Here is a 23,605-nt window from a genome sequence, read left to right as displayed (position 1 = left end):
TTAATAGTAATATGAATAACAAGCAAAATCATGTTTCTTTGTTTATTTACTATCTGCAGTACTATAGATTTTTTTTTCCTTAACTTTATTACCCCTGAATTTCATCCTCAATCCTTTTTAAAATTTTGAGATAGGATCTTGCTCTCAAAGTTTAGGCTGGTCTCAAACTTGCAATCCTCCTGCCTCAGCCTCCCAAGTTGCTGGGATAACAGGTAGGCGCTATAACAAGCTACAAAATCACATTTTTCCTTCCTTCTTAGGAAATGCAATGGGAAGAACAGGGGCTCTTGGCTTTAAATTTCTCTCTCTGCCACTATACTAGTATATGGTTCTGGAAAGTTAATTAAACTACGTTGAGCCCCAGTTTCTTAATTTGTTAAGTGGAAATCACTTCCATACCAAGTTACTTTCGAGAAAAATGCATTGGCTTTATTCTTCATCTGTTCTCTTAAAATATTAACCTAAACCAGCACTCATCTTTCTATAAAAAGAAATAAATTTGACTCATTTGTACCAATCACTTCATCAACCATCCTTTTTAATTAACCAAGGGCTACTTTGTATTTATTCCTTAATACTAGTCTAATTTAAGAGTTCTCATTGGGCACCGTGGTGGCACTTCTGTAGTCCCAGCAACTTGAAAGGCTGAGACAGGAGGATTAAAAGTTCAAAGCCACTCTCAGAAACTTAGTGAGGCCCTAGGTAACTTATCGATACCCTGTCTCAAAATAAAAAAGTAAAAAGTGCTGGGGAATTTAGCTCAGTGGTTAAGTGCACCCAGGTTCAATCCTGGTGGTGGGGGGGGATGAGTGCTCAAGAGTCTTTAATCATTACCAATTTCAACACTTTCTATTTTATAGAGGAAAAAACTAAAATCCAGTTCAGAAACTTAAATTCAAGGTTCTAGAGCTAATTATTGGCAGAACCAAAAGAAGGCACCCCTAATTTTAAGGAATAAATACAAAGTAGCCTTTAAGGCTCAATTATCTGGCTAATAAAATATATTTTTCAGTCCGGTCACTACTAAATAAAAACACGAATGTAAATCATCACATAAAAGATTTTTTCTTTTTTGGTGATGCTGGGGATTGAACCCAGGGCCTCTCACATGCTAGGCAAGCACTCTACCACTGAACTATGTCCCTAGACCACTAGATTTTTCAGAAGCATTAATCACCATATAAAGCAAGATTTACACTGACTGTGGCGGTGCATGTTTGTAATCTCTGCAATTTGGAAGTCTGAGGCAGAAGGATCACAAGTTCAAGGTCAGTCTCAGTAACTCCTGGAGACCCTCAGCAACTTAACAAAAACCTATCTCAAAAGAAAAATGACTAGCGATGTAACTCAGCGGTAAAGTACCTCTGAAATCAAGTTCCAGTACCAAAGATAAGCAAGCAGGATTTACTAAAGTAAAACATACCTCTCCAAGGGACCTACGGACTTCCGTCATCACACTTTGAATATCTTCCTTGGTACTACAGTATTCTCCCAGGATCCATAATGCACCTCGATAAATCCTAGGATAAGAATACAAAATCTGAAACACAGACCTCAAAAAGAAATCCTGAAGCAGAAATCTTTCTTTGTGAATTTAAGCTCAAGTGAAAAAAATAAGATTCTGCAGTTCCAATGAAGTATGGAAGAATGTTTCAGATAGAATGTAACAATAAGTTTTTATTCTTTCCAGAAATCACAAGAAAAATTACTCTTCTCATTATTGGGAAGCTTCCAAAGTTGACAAACCCAGTATTAAAAATAAAATGCCAAAACACTTCCCAGGAAAGTGTCCCTTATGGCAGTTAAGGTAAATTTGGCTTTACCACTTTCTACTATAAGATATGTATTATTTTAATGAAAAACTAATTTACTTATCTGTAGTCACTGAAGAGACAAACAGAACAATATATACAGAGGTGCAAGAACATTCATGCTAGGGTGTGTAGCTCAGTAGTGAAACATTTGTTTGGCATGTGAGAGATCATGGGTTCAATCGCAAGCACAGGAAAAACAAAACAAAATACAGCAAAACAAAACCTAAACACAGCAATGATGACTATAATCCTATCCACCAGGAAGGTTGAGGCAGGAGGATCTCTAGTTGAAAGCCAGCCTGGGCAACGTAGTGAGACCTGTTTTAGAGTGAAGTAAAAAGAGCTGGGAATGGCAGATCAGTGGTACAGTGCTTGCTTAGCATGCAGGAGGTGTTACGTTCAATCCTCAGTGGGGGAAAAAAATAGCAAAAATTCTCTGATTTAAAATGTTAAAGTGGGGAAGGGAGGGGATATGGGGTTATAAATGATGGTGGAATATGATGATCATTATTATACAAAGCACATGTATAAAGACATGAATTGGCGTGAATATACTTTGTATACAACCAGAGATATGAAAAATTGTGCTCTATATGTGTAATAAGAATTGTAATGCATTTTGCTATCGTATATAAAAAAGAAAAAAGAAAAAAAATGTTAAAGTGGCTAAAGTCTTCACTCTTCTTTTCCCTAAGATTTTAAATTTACTCAGAAAAAAAAAATCAATTTAGAAACTGAAGTTTTAAGAGTTTATGGCTTTCAATGATATGATTTTTTTTCCCCCTCAGGAAGGAAACAAATCTTACTCACTTCCATGTAATACTTCATATTATAAAGACAATTTTGTATGGGTCCCTTCCTTCTTATCTAAGCAGATATAACTCAAGTCTGTCATAGGATACTCATCAGATTCTTGTGTGTGTGGGTGTGTGTGTGTGTTGGGTGGGTATTGGGTATTGAACATAGGGCCTTGCACATGCTGGGCAAGCATTCTATCATTGATCTATAGTCCCATATTCCTAGCCCTTTTTATTTTTTATTTTTGAGATGAGTTTTACTAAGTTACCAAAACTACCCTCAAACTTGCCATCCTACTGCTTCATCCTCCTGGGTAGCTAGAATTATATGTGTGCTGACACCTGGCCAGCCATCAGATTCTTAAAATGAAGCTGAATTTGCATTCAACAATTCTTTCTTGGTACTGGGGATACAGTCTGGTGGTAAGGTATTTGCCTAACACCATCAAGGTCCCAGGTTTGAGTAACTACCACAAACAAACAATAAAAAATAAATAATCCTTTCTCATTAGTAAGGGCCATGTGAAGAGAAACACACATCAGATTTGGGTTGCATTTCCTATCTTTCTCTTCAACAAATGCTAAAAGGGGATATAAATAACAACAATATTTCAAAAATACACCATTTAAAAATATATAAAAATATGCTTCTTAGTCACTTTAGAATTCATACTGTTTTAGAAGAAATCAGAAAGAAAAATCTAGCTAAATCAACTATAAAATAAATTTAGCTCCTCTCCATTCTATATAATGTTTTATCCAGAAGTAGGAACTGAATCCAGGAGCACTACCATTGAGCTATATCCCCAACTCTTTTTATTTTTTACTTTGAGATAGCTTCTCAAAGTTGCTCAGGCTGACCTCAAATTATGAGCCTTCTAATTCAGCTTTCAAAGTAGCTGAGATTACAGGTGTGCCCCACTAAGCCCATCTCTCTCCATTATACTTTCTATCAATTAGCTCTTTGAAGACAGAAATTGATAAAATGCTCACTTGACATTATACCAAAATATATTTTAAACCTACTTGACAGATTTAATAGCATGAAAGACTTCAAGCATCTTCTCAACAATCAGCATTCTCAAACTATCAAAGCGCTGAATGGCTTCACGAACAAACTCCAAGACATCAGCAGCTGCTGCTTCATTACTGTCACTGAGAAATTCCATTAACTAAATGGGGAAAAAAAGAGGCAGGGGAATAAGATTAGCAATTATATGATTTTCAGGAAGAAAATGATCTAATACAAGAAGTAAATTAAGATCCAGGAACAGTGATGCACACCTATAATCCCAGATTTAGGAGGCTGAGACAGGAGGATTCCAAGTTTGAGGCTAGTGAGACTAGCAACTTAGTGAGACTCCATTTCAAAATAAAAAATAAAAAAGGACTGGGATATAGCTCAATGGTAAAGCACCCCTGGTTTCAATCCCTAGTACCCTCCCCTCAAAAAAAAAAAAAAAAGAAAACAAAAAAATTAAGAAATTTCAAAAGAATGTAACTTTTAAAATACAAAACAAAATGTAAGTAGAGAGACAAGTACTATTATGAAAAAAAATCACAATGGTTTCTCTATATGCACTTAAATTTATTATAAAAATCACTATAGGGCTGGGGATGTGGCTCAAGCGGTAGCGCGCTCGCCTGGTATGCGTGCGGCCCGGGTTCGATCCTCAGCACCACATACACACAAAGATGTTGTGTCTGCTGAAAATTAAACAATAAAAAAAAAAAAAAAAAAAAAAAAAAGATGATGTCTGGTTTTAAAAAAAAAAAAAAATAAAATAAAATAAAAATCACTATAAAAAGAGAATTTAGAAATCAAGTCAAGGTAGGCTTGGTATCACACATTTATAATCCAAGCTACTCAGCTGAGGCAGGAAACTTACAAGTTCAAAGCTAGCCTCAGCAACTGAATCAGACTATCTCAAAATAAAATGAAAAGTTGAGGATGGTAAAGCACTTGCCTAGCATGTGAGATCCTGGGTTCAAACCTCAGTACCACCAAAAAACAAACAAGTAAACAAAACAACAACAACAAAACCCACTACAAATCCCATTAGATAATCCTAAATTATAAGAAAAATCATTTTAGAGAAAATGTAAAACTCAGAGGCAAATCTTCAACTATACTAACCTACCTCAAAATACTCTAGTTCTGTAAATTTTTCCTATAACTGATTTTTTCAACTTTCAGAGATAAAACTTGTGGTGGTGAATGCAAAAGGGGGCTAAGGAAGAAGGACTGCAAGTTTGAGGCTGATCTTGGCAACTTAGCAAGACCCATAAAAAGGACTGGGGTTTTACTTTGAAATTTTGTGGTTCCGGAAAGTTGACATTTAAGATTAACTGATGAATAATTAAAAATTTTAAAAAAATTCCTTCTAGAGAATTTAAAAATTAAGGTCATCAGAATTACATACCACAGGAATAACATTTGCAGCCATATCTGGAAATCGGACAGAGCAGGAATGCAATGTTCGTACAAGGAGCTGTCTGTATTTGTCAGTGTCTTCATGCTCAGAAACATTATTTGTTTTAATCACTTCCTTCTTCAAGACAATAACCAACTACGGACAAAGTAGAAATAAGTAAGAATTACATCGTGTTTGGCCTGACCACTTACAAAGTGGCATGTTTTTTTTTTTTACCTCTTCAACATTCCTAGAAGAAACAAGATCCAACGCTAACTGCAGAGTTTTCTTGCGTACTTCCAAGTCTGGTGTGCTCAATACTCTTAGGATGTCCATTACCAGATCCTAAAAGAGCAAACAATCAAGAATTAACACCAATTTTTCTGGTCCACAAGAAGAAAAGCTTAACTGCAGAATGGTTCTATCATCAACTTAATTCTTTGATTAATAATAAATTTACTAGTGGTAAAATAACTAGACATTTTGAGTCTTCTGATGTAATGTAATAGAACTAATATCACAGATGTTGCTTTCAAACTGACAAAGTTTACTCTATCAAACTTTACATCTAATTTACAGTTTTTAGGAAACAGGGAGTCAGAGGAACAAGTTAAACGACACCACAAGAATAACCAGCCAGATTCAGGAAGGGCATTTTACAGGAAGGAGAATTGTTCTTGTCACTTCAACAAATTAGTATCAAGCAAAAAGATACTGTTCAAAATTAAGAGACTGAAAGGACATAATAACCAGAATAATATATCATTATGAACTGGACAAATTAAATAAAAAGGGCACTTTGGGGACAACTATAAAAATCTGAATCAATACTTAGTATTAAATAGTATTAAGAAACTATTAACTGTGTTAAGTGTGATATTACTAACTTGGCTCTGTAGGAAAATGTAATATTTAAAAGATGCATACTTCAAAAAAACTATGATAAATATTTTAAATAGCACAAATCTAATTTACAAATGATTTTACTTCTTTAAAGCTGTATGTTTAAAAATTTTTTCAAGATGTTAAAAAAGTTTCAAAAATTCCTTTTTTTTTTTTTTAAACTTAAAATGTAATACTGGTTTTCTTATATTATAAGAAAGATAAGTGCAATGGTAAAGCACTTGCCTAGCATGTGAGATCCTGGGTGGAGTATATAAGGCAGAGTGAGAAAGCTGCCCCTACTCCCAGCCACACAACCATCAAGATTCCTCACACATGCACTTAGAGGAGGCCAGCTGGCTTTGCCACAATGTGCAGGGGATGGACTGCTTTGGTCACTTCTAGTTTTTGAGCTGGTTGGAGAGCCAGTCCAAATCTTTGTAAAGCCTATCTATGCTGATAGCACAAGTAACCTGAATGTGTTTCTCTGGTGAAGGGAATGTAAGCCAAGCTTGTCTATTATATCTGCTATATTCACAGCACTGGGAATATTCTGTTTATTTACAAACACTAACAAACTATCTCTGAATTCATCTTCACTAACATTCTAGTTAGTTTTTCCTTGGTCTCACTGACTCTTTCTCTGTCATTACCAAAACCACAAAAATCAGACCTTGAATGTTCTTGAAATAATGTTGCCACAAAGGTCTGATTTTGTCCTGACCACCAACATCCCAGACTGTGAAGCTGTTATTTCCATATTCTACTACCTTCACATTGAAACCTATTGTAGGAAGGGTGGTCACAATCTCTTCTAGTTTCAATTTATAAAAGATGATGGTCTTTCCAGCTGCATCCAAACCCACCATAAGAATCTGCATCTCTTTTTTCCCAAATACTTTTGTTGTTTTGGTACTGGGGATTGAACTCAGGGACACTCGACCACTGAGCCACATCCCCAGCCCTGTTTTGTGTTTTATTTAGAGTCAGGGTCTCACTAAGTTGCTTAGTGCCTCACTGTTGCTGAGGTTGGCTTTGAACTCACAATCCTCCTGTCTTAGCCTCTCGAGCTCCTGGGATTATAGGCGTGAGCCACAGTGCCTGGCTCCCAAATAGATTTTTAAACAGCTCTTCGAAAAATGCTGCTTATGGTGCTGGGGCTGGGGCTCAGCGGTAGTGCACTTGCCTGGCACGTGTGAGGCACTGAGTTTGGTTCTCAGCACCGCATATAAATAAATAAAAAATAAAGATCTATCAACAACTTAAAAAAATGCTGTCCATTATAATGTAATTCTATAATCTGTTGCCACTATAAGCATCACTACAAGACCACTAGGGATCTGACTACCTTTAGGATTTTCTCCCGAATTCTTATATTTCCTCTCCTAGGATTTCAGTGTACATCTCCTAAGAGTACAGGATAATTTCTTTAGTTTTTGGTGGTGCTAGGGATTGAACCCAAGGCTTCACATATTACAGGCAACCATCTACCACTGAGTTAAATACTCACTCCTGGATAATTTCTTATATAAACATAAATACCACATTCAGAGAATTTAACGCTTATTCAGACTCTTAACTAAAATACAGTCTATATTCACATTTCTCAAACTCTTCCAATAATATCCTTTATGGCAATTTTTCATTCTTCTTGTTCTGATCAAACATCAGCAATGCATTTAGTGAGCCTTTATTTTAGAAATTTTGATGGCAAAGACAATAACCTAGAAGGTTATATGGCGATTTGAGAATTTCACTTTATTTGAACAAACTTAAATTGCCCAGTCTTCAAAGTTTTAAGTAAACTAAGACACTAAGGGTAGGGAATGATTAAAATTTGAAAAATAGCATATTTAGAATTTCTCTCTTTGAGACAGTGTTTACCTGAAGGACTCGTTCATGAGCAGGATGCTCTTTTAATTCTACTAATCGATCCAGAACTATGAGCTTTACATTGTTGTCACTCTCTTTAATAATTAAATCAATGTAACACTGAGCAGCAGCCTATACAAAAAAAAAAGAAATACATTTTAAGAAATCATAGAATCTGAAAAACCCCTAAGAAGCCAAAATACACTCATTAACCCCTGCACAAGTTTATTATGCATTTTGTTCGAAGGCATGTGGACTGAAAGGGGCTGCTACAGGCAGAAATACTTAAATTTAAATTTAAGTACTTAAATTTAAGTAGTGACTAAACCCAGTAATGCACTATCACACTGAATTACATCCCCAGTCCTTTTTATTTTTAATTCTGAGACAGGGTCTGTTCAGTTGCCTAGGCTTGGCCTCAAACTTGTGATCCTCCTGCATCAGCCTCTTGAGTGGTTAGGCACATAAGTGTGCACCATCAGGGCAGGCTCAGAAATACTTTTTTAGTACTTTTAACATCCCAAAAATTAAGGGTGGAAACTAAGAAAAAAAGCAGAGAATCCCAAGAAGTATAGCTGTTAAGCAAATTTCACTTTATAATACAATAAAAAAACAAAACAAAACAGGAATTTAAATATCAGTGTGAGTCATTAAAATAATTTAGTATATAAGATTAATAATCCTTTATATGTATATGACAGCAGGAAAAAAGAAGATTGAATTCTGTAAAAAGGCAAATAATTTTATAAATTTGTATTTGTTTTCTTTGCCATGTAAACACACAGTGAATTGCAATGTTACTAAGTCATGAGTAATAAGACAGCATATCTATCATCTAATCTGGCCCCAAAGAAATAAGCAGTACCTTGATTGCAGTTGGTGCACTTGACAGTGTTACTAATGTCCCAGCAGCTTCATATTTTACAGCAGGGCTAGATGACTGTAATAAGTTATAAATGCAACGAATGAAACGAGCCCTTTCTGATGGATTAGCATGACAGACCTGGAAAAGAAAACATACTTGTGATGTACCTATTTTAGCCTCCCAAGTCACTGAGATTACAGCATATGCCACCATGCCCAGCGAAAATATAAAATATTCTTATGAGGACATAAAGAAATGTTGGCTAACATGGAGTGAGATAATATGACACAACATGGGTAATTTCAGAAAGAATTTTATTTTATTTATTTATTGGTTGTTCAAAACATTACAAAGCTCTTGACATATCATATTTCATACATTAGATTCAAGTGGGTTATGAACTCCCATTTTTACCCCAAATACAGATTGCAGAATCACATCGGTTACACATCCACATTTTTACATAATGCCATATTAGTAACTGTTATATTCTGCTACCTTTCCTATCCTCTACTAGAAAGAATTTTATTTTGAATATCTATTACAACTACTCATTCTTTTATTCATTCTTCCATAATTTATATTTTCTGTTCTCATTTCAACAATACTCATGGCAACTTTACCAGGAGTACATTCTATCTGAAGAAAACTTTCTTTGCTCATTCATATGAAGCAACTCTTCTTCCATTAAAGTTTTAGCATGAGACTTTAGTAATTCAACAACGTTTTCAGGCCCTACTTCTAATTCTAGTTTTCTTATTTCCTTCACATCTGCCATTACTTCCTCCACTAAGTCTTGAATCCCTTAAAGTCATCCTTAAAGGTTGGATCAACTTCTTCCAAAATCCTATTAATGTTGTTTATTTTGACCTCCAACCATGCATCATGAGTTTTTTTTTTTTTTTTTTGAGGCGGGGCACCAAGGATTGAACTCAGGGGCACTCAACCACTGAGCCACATCCCCAGCTCTAGATCCATCAGAAGAATCACTATCTATGGTAACTACAGTTATAGTATGATGAAATGTTTTCTTAAAGAATAAATCTTGAAATAATAAAAGTTAAATATGCCTTGATCCAAAGGCTGCAAAATGGATGTTGTGTTGGAAGGCATGAAAACATTAATCTCACTGTACATTCCCATTCAAGGTATTGAGGACTGATGCACTGTCAATAAAAAGCGATATTTTGATAGTAATCTTTTTTTCTGAGGACTAGTCTTAAAATATTCAGTGAAACATATTGTAAACAGATGTATTTGCTATTTCATTTTTAGAGCACAGGTAGAGCAGTATAATTTAGTATAATTCTCAAGGGCCCTAGGATTTTCAGAATAGTACATGGGCACTGGCTTCAACTTAAAAAAAGTCACCAGCTGTATTAGCCTCTAACAAGAGAGTCAGTCTGACTTCTCAAGCCAGGCATTGACTCCACCTCTTTAATATGAAAGTCCTAAATGATATCTTCTTCCAAAAATCAGGCTATTTCATCTACACAGAAAATTAGTTGTTTAGTTAAGCTACCTTCATCAAGTATCTTAATTAGCTTTTCTGCTAAATTTCTGTGTAACTTGCTGCAATTCTTTATCAGTACTTGCTGCTTCACCTTGTACTTCTATATTATGGAAACAGTCTCTTTCCTTAAACCTTAAAAAGCAACTTTTGCTAGTTTCAAGTTTCTTCTGAAGCTTCCTTACCTCTCTCAACCTTTACAGAATTGCAGTTACGAGGACCTTGCTCTGGATTAGGCCAGGCTTTACTCTTTTTATAACAATCCTTGTGGGAGAATTAATTCAATGTGCTGTTAGAATTACCTTAGTTCTTTCTGAATGTCCCCAGTAACCTCCTACTAAGCTCTCTCTCTTAAAGTTACCACCACCTTTATAGAATGAGTCTTCTCTAATATGTGAACTTTTGGGGACACACTCAAACTACATCCAAACCATAGTACTAAGCTTAATCATTTCTTGCTTTTGATTTACAGTGAGAGATGTCTCTCCTTCCTGCACATGAAAACTTAGAGGCCACTATAGGATTATTAACTGGCCTAATTTCAATATCATTATCTCAGTTAGGGAGATCCAAGGAGAGGGAAAGAGGTGGCAGAAGGGCTGGTTGGTGAAGCACTCAAAACACACCTAACATTTATCAGTTAAGTCTTCAGTCTTATATGGGTGTGGTTCAGTGCACCCCAAAATAATTATAATAGTAATATCAAATATCTCAGATCACTACAATAGATATAATGAAAAAGTATGAAATATTACAAGAATTACCAAAATGTGACAGAGATATAGAATACATATTGTTGGAAAAATAATGTTGATAGTCTTGTTCAATACAGGGTTGCCATAAAACCTTAAATGACAAAAAAACACAATATCTGCAAAGTACAATAAAAGAGGTATGCCTGCATTTAAAGTTTCTCTACTCTCTTTCATAAACAAGGAGCATAAAAAGCCCTTATGGCTTTTTTTTTAGAGGAGGGGGAGTCTTTTTAGATATCCAAAGTAATCTGGTATTTATTCAAGAAAAATCTTGAATTTTATTTCAAAGCTATTCAGTGGTTGGATCATACACAATAATTTCTTCTCAACTTTACTGACTCAACCCATAAATTTTTATAGAATCCCTTACAGAAGTATAGAAAGGATGGATGCACATACTTGAAAAATACAATAAGCCAACAGAAAAAGAAAAAAATATATATATGGGTATACTGTACATAGTTATTATTACAACATAATCTCCTAGCAATTAATAGTGTCCAGAAAGAAGCTATTTAGTCTTGACTTAAACTGTTGAGTTTATTTACCCATCACAAACTATAATTCTTACCTTATAAATTAGCTCAACAATAACCAATTGTAGAATGTCTCCAAATGTTTGAACTTGATCAATACAAGTACTTAGGTAATCCAAAGCTCGATCCTAAAGAAATAAAGAATGTATTTATTATACTCTACCTCATTTGATAAAATTATTTGATGGAACTTTTTAAAATACACATATTATGCTTAAATATAAAACAGATGAAGAAATCAGAGCATAGAGAAATTAATTTGAAAAATAAAATGAAAAACCAAGTAAGAAGTTAACACTTAGGACTGGGGTTGTGGCTCAGTGGTAGGGTGCCTGGCTAGCATGTGTGAGGAACTGGGTTTGATCTTTACCACCACATAAAAATAAATAAAACAAAGGTATTGTGTCCATCATCAACAACAACAAAGAAGTTAACATAAAATACAAGACAGAAAGTCAAATACATTTTTGTAGGCCACAAATCTAGGGTCTGAATTTTTTAGCAGCTAAACGAAGAAAAATGCTGCTCATTATCTGATTCAGTGTATTTATGCAATCAAAACAAACTAGCTACTTACGAACATAGTTATTCTTATTACTGAGACCTAAAATAAAAATTTCATGTGGATCCTCATATATATATAATGTGATTTGGGGAACTAGGTCCTTGACAATATCTCTCCAGTAAAAATACCAATGAATTTAATTGATTACATCCCTTATAATGTATGTACGTAAACATTATAATATAAAAAGTACAGATTAGTTAAACCAATTCTATAAGAAAACAAAATATTATGGTTCATATAAGTGGCTTTCTCAAAATTTTGTTTAGGAAGATAAAATGATAGTATCTAATATCACCACATACCTATTAGGATGGCTTCTACCAAACAAATGAAAATAACTAGGGTCGGCAAAGACATGGAGAAACTGGAACCATTTTGTACTGCTAGTGGGGATGTAAAATGGTACAACGGACATGAAAAACATTATGGTTGTTCCTCAAATAATTAAAAGAATTGTCATATAATCTAGCAATTTCACTTCTGAATATAAACTCATAATAAAAACATCAAATTTTCATTGATGGATGAGTAAATAAAATGTGTATATATTTAGAATGGAATATTATTTAGCCTTAAAAGGAAGGATATTCTGACACATGCTACAACATGGATGAACTTCAAAGCATTATGTTAAGTGAAATAAGTCAGTCACAAAAAGGCACATGCTAAATGATTCCATTTATATGAAGTACTTAGAATAGTAAAAATTATAGAGACAAAAAGGATGGTGATTATTAGGGGCAGGGAGAAATGGGAATAGAAGTTATCATTTAATGGGTCAGTTTCACAACATGAAAAAAGTTGAGGAGATGGAATGGTGATGATGGTTGTGCAGCATCATGAATATATTTAATATCATTAAACTGAACACTTAAAAATGGTCAAGATGGTAAATTTTATAATGTATTTCATCACAATAAAAATAACTGGGAAAAAATAAAGGAAGACCTAGGGGGAAAATGACAGTATACAGATTTCAGAGGAAATGGACAGACTATATTTTTCAGTCTTCATGTGTATTATTTCCCACATTTTGATAACCAGTACTGGATATCAAAATGTCCAAATTATATGCCACCAAGGTATGCAGAATCACTGCTAACCAAATGCAGATCCATATACTTTAACCACTAGCAGAGCTGGATATGGAATTGGTATACTCTTATCAAATAGTAGACCACCCTACTTCCACCGACATGGCCAAGGGTGGACCTATACTAGCTATGACTATTTCTCTTTAAACATTTTTAGATTATAATAACATAAAGAAAAATAGGCAGCCAAGTTCTAGAATAGTGTGCCATAAAATACAGCCATAACAACTTCAATCTGGAAAAATCTATTAAGTGGGGATTGATGGCATAACTCAAACATAGAATACATGTTAAACTGTGCAAGGTTGTGAGTTCAATGACCATAACCTAAAACTGTAAAGTGGCTATATTATTACTTTCTAAAAAAAAAGAATATAAATCAGGGACAGTGGTGCATGCTTGTAATCCTAGTTACTTGGAAAGCTGAGGAAGGAGGATTCCAAGTTTGAGTCCTGCCTGTGCAACTTAACAAGACCATTAGTAACTTAGTGAGACCCTGTCTCAAAAAAATTAAAAGAGCTGAGGATACAGCTCAGTTGGTAGATCATCCCTAGGTTCAATCCCTAGTATTGCAAAAAAAGAAAAAATAATAAAATATACAGTACATAAGTAGTATTTTAGAGAAAGGTTAAGAAAAAAAAAATTATATAAATTAAATCAAAAATCTAAAAAAATCAAAATACTCAAATCTCAAGTAACAGAAACAAAATTACTAAATGAAAACATGATCAGACTTATATAACTTTTATTCTCATTTAAATACAGTCATAAAATAATTTTTTAAAAAAATACTCACCTGATCTGCATGAATCAGCATCATAAATGCATTCCTTTTGCAACTTGCATCCTTCTCATTTACCAGAAAATCATGTATCAGCTCAGGAGCATCAGGAATAAGATGTTCAAAATTTCTTTAAGAAAAACAGTAACATATTTAATAAAAACATACTCTACTAACTTAACAGCTTTCTGGATCATACCAAAATTAAAATTAAACTTTATAGCACTACTGTTTCTTCAACTTTCTCAAAGTTTAAATCAATTAGAATTGGGGGAAGAAATCAAAAGGTCATACCTTCATCTATGAAGTTATCAAATTTTGTTTTCTAGTTCAATGTAGAAAGAATGGATTTATTCAATATATATTTTATTAATTGATGTCTCTAATAATTAACTTTCATATACTTCAGGAATATATATTAAGATAAAGTTAAAATCTTTCCTTAATAAATGAACAATCCTTCATTAAGAATGACTAGAGGGCTGGGGTTGTGGCTCAGTAGTAGAGCACTTGCCTGGCACATGCAAGGCCCTGGGTTTGATCCTCAGTACCACATAAAAATAAATAAATAAAATAAAGGTATTGTGTCCAACTACAACTAAAAAATAAATATTAAAAAAAAATTACTAGTGAAAAAATATTATCTGGAATTTTATTGGCTATATACTGTATTTACTTATTTACTAATTTGCCTCCTATTTTAGAAGTATTATAGTCACACAGAATGATAAACACTAGATTAACAAAAATGCCACCTAGTTTCAACAATTAATTTTCAGCCAGTTTTATTTTACCTATCTCCCTGTCTACCTCTCCCTTCTGTTATTCTGAAGCAAATCCCAACTTATTTATTTTTTTCTGTAAATACATTGGTATGTTTCTCTAAAATTTAAAGATGATTATTATTCTACTGTCATAAAAATCATGAATTCCTTAATACCATTATATAGCCAGTCATTGTTCAAATTTCCAATATTGCCTTATAAATGTCATCATTTTTGTGTGCCCTATAATTTAAATCCTGAACTTTGTATGGTTTGTATGTTCACATTCTAAGAATTAAATTATATTATTAATCAGAATACCACTTTCTTTAACAGATAAAATCTACTACAATATTATGGTAACTGTGAAATTATGTCTCAATCAAGTAAGATATCAAAAGTACAAAGATGTTTATAAAATTATATTCTAATTCTAAATAAAGTGACACCAGTTGATTATAAAAACCAAGTATTGCAGCTTTATCCAACTACCTCTTTCAATTGTTTCTTAAAAAAAAAAAAAAAAAGTCCAATATCTTTAGCTTTCTAACAATAGGAATCAGTTAAGAACTGCAGCCCTTCTCATTAAAAAAGTTCACTCATCAAAGCCTCTAAGGATAAAAGATAAGACCCACAGCCACAAAAAGAGAATTCTAAAACAAGGTTAAAAACTCAAGCTGGGCTCAGAAGCAAGCTGGAGGCCAGCCTTGGAAACTTAGTGAGACCCTGTCTCAAAATGAAGTTAAAAAAAGGGGGATAGTGGTGGCTGAAGAGGTAGCTGAGTGGTAGAGTACTTGCCTAGCATACATGAAGTTCTAGGTTTGACCCTCAGTCACAGGTAGGTGATGGTGGTGAACAAGTTACAGCTCAAAATCTTTAGGGGATAATCAAATACATATTTCCGTCAAAAGTGAACCGAAGTAATACAATTGAGAATGAGAGGCACTGCCTTAAATTGGAAAGTGTGTAAATTTTTTTGTTTTGTTTTTTTGGTGGTGCTAGGGATTGAACCCAGGGCCTTGTGCATTCGAGACAAGCACTCTACCAACTGAGCTATATCCCTTAGCCCTAAAGTATATACATTTGTTTTACTTTATTTTTTTAATTTTTTGGTTGTGCTGGGGAATGAACTTGGGGCCTCCTTCATATTAGGCAAGTGCTCCACCACTGGGCTACACTATAATCTTTTTAAAGGGGGGGACAATGTCATTCAATTTCAGCAGATTATTGTCAGGGAGAAACTAGGGCCAAGTGTGGCCACCTTCTTTTTGACTTTCCAATGCTGAACTTAATAAAAAAAATATATTTTGCTGGTCAATGCAAAAGTTACATATAACCTATAAGCAAACACTTAAAAACCTCCAGTATGAAAAACTAAAAGGCTGTCCAGAACTAAGCCAAAGTAGTATCTTTATTTACCTATAGATAGTATAGATGGCCAAAACAGCATTCCTTCTAACATAGCTATGTCGATGTTCCAAACAAGCACGGATAGCTGGCATTAAAGGTTCTAGCAATTCTGCTTCCTTCAGTTTGCAAAGAAAACGTAGAGTAGATCCTCGAATAAACTCATTAGGATGCTGAAGATCCTGGTATAAAAATTTTAGAAAATGAAATGCTGAGTTTCAGCTTTTTTACAAACATTAATTTTAAATGTAAAATTTTTCAACAGAAAAAGTCAAAGTTAGTTTAAAAGTCCTAGCTTATCAGACAATTTCTATCAGATTACTTTTGATAAGAGCAATTTTTACATATATACACACTTTAAATTAACAATACACACATAAAATGCATAGAAAACATCTAAAAAAGTAACAATAGAACTTTTGGTAACACTTCATAATTTCAATTCCAAACATTACAACTGACATCAAAGATTTAATTTTAAAAATCAATGAGGCCCATTCCACTAATTTTACAATTATTTAAAATCAAAGCAATATTCAGAAATACTTATGGTTTGGTTTACCTTTCTGTATGCATCACATACGAGAATCATTTCATGCAAAAGTCTCCCATCTGGAGTTGTTTTAGGAACAATTTCCCAAAATACCAGAAGTAATTTTTTGATGGTGTGATCCTGAAGAGGCAGCACAAAACGAATGATGGTCATCAGAAGTCCAGGAAGCTTTTCACCATTAAGAATCATGATGATTACTTTCTTTAGAGCTTCAGTCTTTGACTTCACATCTCCTTTTTCTGAGTCATTTAAAAAAAAAAAAAAAAGCACAATTATTTCAAAAGAAAATTCCTTGAGTAATTTTTTTTTTTTTTTTTTTTTTGGTACCAGAGATTGAACCCAGTTTATTTGAGGATCCCCAGCCCTTATTTTTAATTTTGAGACAAGGTCTCACAAAGTTGCTTAGGGCCTAAGTTGCTGAGGCTGGTTTTGAATTTGTAATCCTCCTGCCTCAGCCTCCAGAGTCACTGGGATATCAGGCATGCACCACTGTGCCAGGTTTCCTAATTTTAAGAACAAATTAACAAAATAAATATACTTTATTAGCTGCAATAGTAATAAAGGCACAAATCCAACTGACAAGGTTTCTTTACTTAGCTGTATCACAAACAAGCTGTGTACTTTTTCTTTTTTTGGGTGGGGGGAGTATCAGGGATTGAACTCAGGGGTACAGTACCACTGAGCCACATTCCAACCCTGTTTTGTATTTTATTTTAAGACAGGGTTTCACTGAGTGCTTAGCACCTTGCATTTGCTGAGGCTGGGTTTGAACTTCTGATCTTCCTGCCTCAGCCTTCTGAGCCGCTGGGATTATAGGGGTATGACACTGCACCCGGCCAAACTGGGTACTTTTGCACAATTAATTTATCTTTGAATTGTGGATTCTTTACATATATCATGAAGATATTATATGATGATAATATCTAATCCAGTGATTAGATTTCTAGTCCCTAATCAACTGAGTTAATGTAAGAGTTCATGAATCTTCTTGGCTACTTGGTGTATTTCAAACATCCATGTAACTATTTTTCAATATATAAACAGATATTGTTAGGATATGTGCTTCAGAATTCAAAGCAGCTCATTTTGTGTGCATTTTCTCAAAGTTACAGACACTACTATGGGAAGTGGAGTGAATATGTTTAAAAATATTAGGAGGAGAGTTCTTGAATATTCAAAATTAAGTCTGAGAACTAACAGAGTAAATAATTCCACTCCTATCATATTTCTACAGATGACACAATTTTAGACTCTTAAGATAGCATCTGAAAAACTAGAAGAGAATTAGAATGTCCCATTTAGTAGCCACTGTTTAGAATTAAGGATGACATTTTGGATAAAATACATTTACTGTACTTAGGCTAAAAACTGTGGAATATAAAATATTCTATACAAAACAATCTATAATTTCACATCATTACCATTGCATGCTAAAAATTTTATAGTACTAAATATCTTTTCGATTCAAAATTCAAAGGCAGAAATATAAGACATACACATTGCTACTAGTATACTGTACTTTTTTTGGGGTGGGGACTGAATCCAGGGCCTTATACATGGTAGGCAAGCACTCTACCACTGAGCTACATTCCCAGTCCTATACTTGTCTAGATCATAAAAAAATAAATAAATATATGGGAGAGGAGAAGATGAAGATTGTCCAGTGAAACATCAATACGCCTAAAGCTATCATGAGGAAAATAATTAGAAGAAACTAGTAGAGCTGGGTGCAGTGGCACATGCCTGTAAGCCCAGGAGCTTGGGAAGCTAAGGCAGGAGGAGCAAGAGTTTAAAAGTAGCCTCAGCAACTCAGTGAGGTCCTACTCTCTGGGAAAAAAAAATTAAAAATAGGGCTGGGGATGTGGTTCAGTGGTTAAATGCCCCTGGGTTCAATCCCCAGTACCAAAGAATAAAAAGAAAAAAAAAAAAAAAAGAAAAGAAGAAATTGGTGGAAATTAGTGGGAAGCAGATTTGGGCCTAAATATGAGATAGAAATCTATTCCCTTTCTTTCTTTATTTTGTTGTACTAGGGACTGAACCCAGGGGTGCTCTATTTGTGAGTTCCATCTCCCCAGTTTTGCTAACTTGCTGAGGGCGGCCTTGAATTTGCAGTTCTTCTGCCTTAGCCTCCAGAGTTGCTTGTATTATAGGCATGTACCACCATGCCTGGTGAGAAATTTCTAACAACTAGAGCTAAGTGGCTATTAAATAAAGAGTTCCTATTGCCAAAGGGGCAGAAACTATACATGACCACTTGATGGGTTACAGGAAGGAAGTAAACTCCAGAAGAAATTAACTAGGTGAACCAAAGACTTTCTAAGCTCTTAAAGGCTATTTAAAATTATTGCCAGTTCATATGATATTTTCACAAATTAAGAATAGAGAATACTGTCAGGTATTTGGATTAATTAGGCAAAGTTCAAGTGGCTAAAGCTGTATTCACTGGGTGTAAGCAGTTTTTTTCCTCTTTGTTCCAAACATCCTGATTTAAAATTTTTTTTTCCATATCCTGTTTCATAACATTAAGGATACAAAATCCAAAAGCCATAAAACTATACTGCTATATCTTTTTAAAAATATCTTTTTAGTTGTAGATAGACACATCTATTTTATTCATTTATTTTTATGTGGTGCCAAGGATCAAACCTAGTGCCTTACATGTGCTAAGCAAGCCCTCTACTACTGAGCTACAACCCCAGCCCCTTGTTATAATCTTCATGGCTTATTATGCTCCAGTGTTTTTATTCTTCACAAATTAGAAAATTTCTAAATATAATTTAGTAGGCTAAATTCAACTTGTAACAATACTTCAAAAAAATTTTAAAATAAGTTTAACAGTAAACTTGTAAAAAAAATCTGTGCCATTTACATTTTAAGAAACTCCACTCCAATTTTCATTTATTTCAATAATCCAAGTTAAGATGAAACAAGGAGGGCTGGGATTGTGACTCAGCGGTAGACCACTCGCCTAGCACGTGCAAGGCCCTGGGTTCGATCCTCAGCACCATATAAAAATAAACATATTGTGTTCAACTACAACTAAAAAATAAATATTAAAAAAAGATAAAACAAGGATATGGGCTGGGGATGTGGCTCAAGCGGTAGCGCACTCGCCTGGCATGTGTGCGGCCTGGGTTCGATCCTCTGCACCACATACAAACAAAGATGTTGTGTCCGCCGAAAACTAAAAAATAAATTTTAAAATTCTCTCTCTCTCTCCTCTCTTAAAAAAAAAAAAAAAAAAAAAAAAAAACAAGGATATGTTTCATTCCATATCTTCATAATTTTTAGAACTTTTCCTCTCTATAAACAGTATAAAACATATGCAAAATTTCACCTATCAATTCAATTCACAATAATAGACTAAATGCTTCCTAATCTGGGGAATATATAGTCCTCAGAGTTCAGATTCAGTAATTAAAAGTTAAAAAAAAAAAAAAAAGTAAATTGTGGAAGTAACACAGTATTTAGCCAAACAAAAAAGTTGTTACTCAAAATTAGAAACTAGTTATTTTTTCTCTTAACTTTTCTTAAAGGCAAAAATATACAAAGAATTGGACACTATTTATTCATTGTTAGAGGGCAGTTAAGGCAACTGTAATTAAGACAAGGGTAATGTTCCAATTATGACAGAGTTAGTTAGTTCTGTACCTTCCAACTATAGTTATAAGCATTTTAGGGATCTAATAATAAAAATCATTTATTATGAAAAAAATAGTAATAAGAGTATACTTATTAATTTGTATTCCATTCAATTATCTTATGTGAATATGGGGGAAAAGGGGTGAAGGGTGAAATATACATGGCTTTTGTTCTAATAATTTCAATTAAATGCCATAAAAGAGGGTTTCTTTTCCCTTCTCTAAAAATAAATCTTTTCAGGCAGAGGTATATAGCTCAGTATCTGTATGGCATGCAAGAGGGTTGGATCACAGTACTAACAAAAAATAAAAAGTAAAACTAGATTTCAACAGGCATCTAATATTAAGTAATGTAAGATTAGGAGGTATTCCATTTATGCTAATTAAGAGGTGGGAACAGGCAAGCAAAACACCGTCTCATTATAAATGGCTTCTAAAAGATATTTACAATGTAAGAATAATTTTCACTCAACTGTATTTAAAACTATCAGTTCAACTTATATTTTTTCTTAGTTCAATTAAATAAGAAGCATTACTTTGGAAGTGTATCACTTAAAAAAAAAAGGGTGTGTGTGTGGCTACTCAGTGGTAGAGTGCTTGTCTAACATGTGTAAGGCCCTGAATTTTATCCCCAGCACGAAATTTTTTTTTCCTTGACAGAATCACTTACATAAGTATGCACTTTTAAAGTAGTTACAGTATACAATTTTTAAATTCAGAAATACAGTTCTTATTTTCTTCTTGCAAAAATGTTTTCAAGGGCTGGGTTTGTGGCTCAGTGGTAGAGTGTTCGCCTAGCATGCATGAGGCACTGGGTTCGATCCTCAGCAACATATAAATGTAAAATAAAGATACTGTGTCCACCTAAAACTTAAGAATAAATATTTTTTAAAAAATGCTTTCAAAATGAAAAGCTTAAACTTTCAGGGAAAATACATGTTTATGCCACTGTTGACTTCACTGGTTGGGAGAGAAACCCAAAGAACAAAGTTCTTTTGATTTTATAAGCTAAGTAAGTATATGAAGTTAACTGAACAAAGTGACATTCCACCACACATTCTCAACCTGCTACCTAAGGAGAATTGTCAGCTATCTTTAAGTATAATACATTAAAATGCACAAGCAATTACTTGATTTTGAAGAATATCTAACAATTGAACTATTATATATGTATATGTGTATGTGTGTGTGTGTGTGTATGAATGTATATGTGTGTGTATATATATATATATATATATATATATATATATATATATATATTTTAAAGATGACTACATTTCTTTAGCTTTCATAAGCTAAACTGAGATGTTATTCTATTTCCATAAACCAATACTGGAAGTCTAAAGGTAGCAAGTTTTCAATTTCACAAGAACTATTGAAGACATTATAGAAAAGGTATTTAGATAAAAATTAAGCATTTCTAATTATAAAGGAAAATGAAATGTAAATGAGCTTTTCTTTTTCATTTCATTCTCAAAATATTATCAGTGTTTACAAAGTTGAGAGTAGAAAGTTGGTTCCCAGAGGCTGGGAAAAGTGGATCAGTGGGTAATACCTTACAGTGGTAAGAAGTTCAGACATGTTATATTGCACAGCAGGGTGACAACTGTAGTCCATAAAATACTATATATTTTATTGATTGACTGCAGTGCTGGGGAGTGGCCCCCCTGCCTCCCTGTGCCACATCCACAACCCCCAGTCCTGGATTTTTTAAAAAGCTAGATGAAAGAATTTGAAATGTTTTCTTTCACCCTAAAGAAATGCTTAATATCTGAGATACATTTAACCTTATTTAAACATTACACAATGTTAACAGGTACTCCGTTAATGTGCAAATTTGTTTTTATCCGCTAAAATTCAAGTTTAACTTAAACTTTATGAAGTTTACCTAGGTCATTTTTTAAGCTAATTTCAGATGGTGGTTCTGAATCCATTGGCACGTTAATTAAAGTATAGCACACGTTCTCAGCAGCCGTCATGGTTTCTGGTTATAATCAACCCCCAATACAAGATTTAAGGAATGCAGATGCCAGAAAATCTAGAAAAACAAATATAGCGATATCATTAAAAAATTTAATCCCACAAATGAGTAATCGTTCTTTAATATAAAGTTCATTCAGTTCGGCCTATAAGTTTTAAAGTCTTATAAAGGGAGGGTCAATCTATATATATTGCGTTCCCATAAAAGTAAATTCTAATAAAAAACACACTTGTCAACCCCAGTTTAAGGTCTAAAATCTCTCACTCCCCCATACCTCTTCCCGGGCCCAGGGTTGGGAATGTTTTGTAAAACAGTGACAGTCCCCCACCTTTAACAGAACAGTGATTTCTCACAAAACTGCTCGAGTAAGAGGTCCCATGCACAAATACTCTGTCAAAACCTTGGAGCGCTTGGCCGCGGTCGGCAGTAGGTACCTCAAAGTCGGTACCCAGCGCCGCACCCCCACCTCGCCCCACCCACTGGCCCCTTCCCTTCCCTTCCCTTCCTCCAGCCAAGCAGGCCCGGACTTCACAGCGCGAGGCCGGGGGTCCAGCGAGAGAGAAGACCCCTGGCCAGCACGCAGGCCTGGACGGGGCGTCCGGCCCTGAGCTTTCAGGCCCACCCCCACCGTTCCCCTTTGCCAGGCCCCGACGCCAGCGGCCTAGTTGCTCCCGCTCCGCGTCTCCCCGCTAGAGAACCAGTTCTTCCGACTCTGCGCAGCCCATCACGCCTCCGAGGCTCGGGGCTTTTGGCCCACTACCTGGCTCCGAGGGGCAGCGGTTGAGTGAACCGCGGGACCGTATACCCCGGCTCCAACCAGAGGCAGCAGTAAAAGCTCCAGAGTCCTTGGCTGACGTGGAAAGGGGTGGGGAGACGTCCGTAGCCACAGCCACCTAGCTCTACGGCGACTCGGAGAGGACATGTCTTCTCGGTCCTGCCGTTGCGCGTTGCAAGCACGTCCGGTTTTTTCCTTCTCTCCCATCCATGGTTGGTATAGGCCGCAAAGAAGAGTGGAAATACGTATTTGTGAAAATTTTCCTGTAAGCCAACCGCTGACCTAAGTTCTGTAGTCATTTAATGGTTACGTGGAAATTATTCTTTTTCCAGGGACGCAAACCGTCAAAGGGAGGAAGGGCTTGAACAGAAGGCAAACAATTCTGCCCAGTTGTATCCGGTGCAGGAACCCAGGACTGGAACCTGGAGTCCCTTTTCTTGCTTTCCCACTGATAAATTGAGGAAGTAACTACTTACCATTGGGAAAGTAATTTCAGTTCTTTAAATAAAGCCACTGGATTACATCAAGACCCATTTCTGTTAACATCTCCAGTAGTCTGAATCTCCCTCTTTGCAATTTAACTGGAGCTGCTTGAA

At 34.8% G+C, this 23,605-nt stretch overlaps 1 protein-coding gene and 1 pseudogene across 1 annotated transcript in view; both read right to left on the bottom strand.

The window, feature by feature from the left end:
* Copb1 (COPI coat complex subunit beta 1) overlaps positions 1-23,121 on the bottom strand; it is a 36,416-nt gene extending 13,295 nt beyond the window's left edge. The window contains exons 1-12 of the mRNA XM_027942327.2: positions 22,995-23,121; positions 22,142-22,291; positions 16,622-16,851; positions 16,072-16,241; positions 13,904-14,018; positions 11,481-11,573; positions 8,645-8,782; positions 7,792-7,911; positions 5,263-5,370; positions 5,035-5,181; positions 3,638-3,783; positions 1,424-1,520 (exon numbers count right to left, since the gene is read on the bottom strand). Coding sequence (XP_027798128.1) covers positions 1,424-1,520; positions 3,638-3,783; positions 5,035-5,181; positions 5,263-5,370; positions 7,792-7,911; positions 8,645-8,782; positions 11,481-11,573; positions 13,904-14,018; positions 16,072-16,241; positions 16,622-16,851; positions 22,142-22,232 — 1,455 coding nt within the window. The 5' untranslated portion in view covers positions 22,233-22,291; positions 22,995-23,121. The remainder of the gene's footprint in view (positions 1-1,423; positions 1,521-3,637; positions 3,784-5,034; positions 5,182-5,262; positions 5,371-7,791; positions 7,912-8,644; positions 8,783-11,480; positions 11,574-13,903; positions 14,019-16,071; positions 16,242-16,621; positions 16,852-22,141; positions 22,292-22,994) is intronic.
* LOC139706924 (ADP-ribosylation factor 2 pseudogene) lies at positions 6,309-6,863 on the bottom strand (annotated as a pseudogene).
* Positions 23,122-23,605: the final 484 nt, after the last annotated feature.

Source organism: Marmota flaviventris, chromosome 9 (genome assembly GCF_047511675.1).
Source record: "Marmota flaviventris isolate mMarFla1 chromosome 9, mMarFla1.hap1, whole genome shotgun sequence".
Classification (NCBI taxonomy): Eukaryota; Metazoa; Chordata; class Mammalia; order Rodentia; family Sciuridae; genus Marmota; species Marmota flaviventris.
The sequence above is the reverse complement of the archived record's forward strand: the minus strand, read 5'-3'. Positions and strand labels throughout refer to the sequence as shown.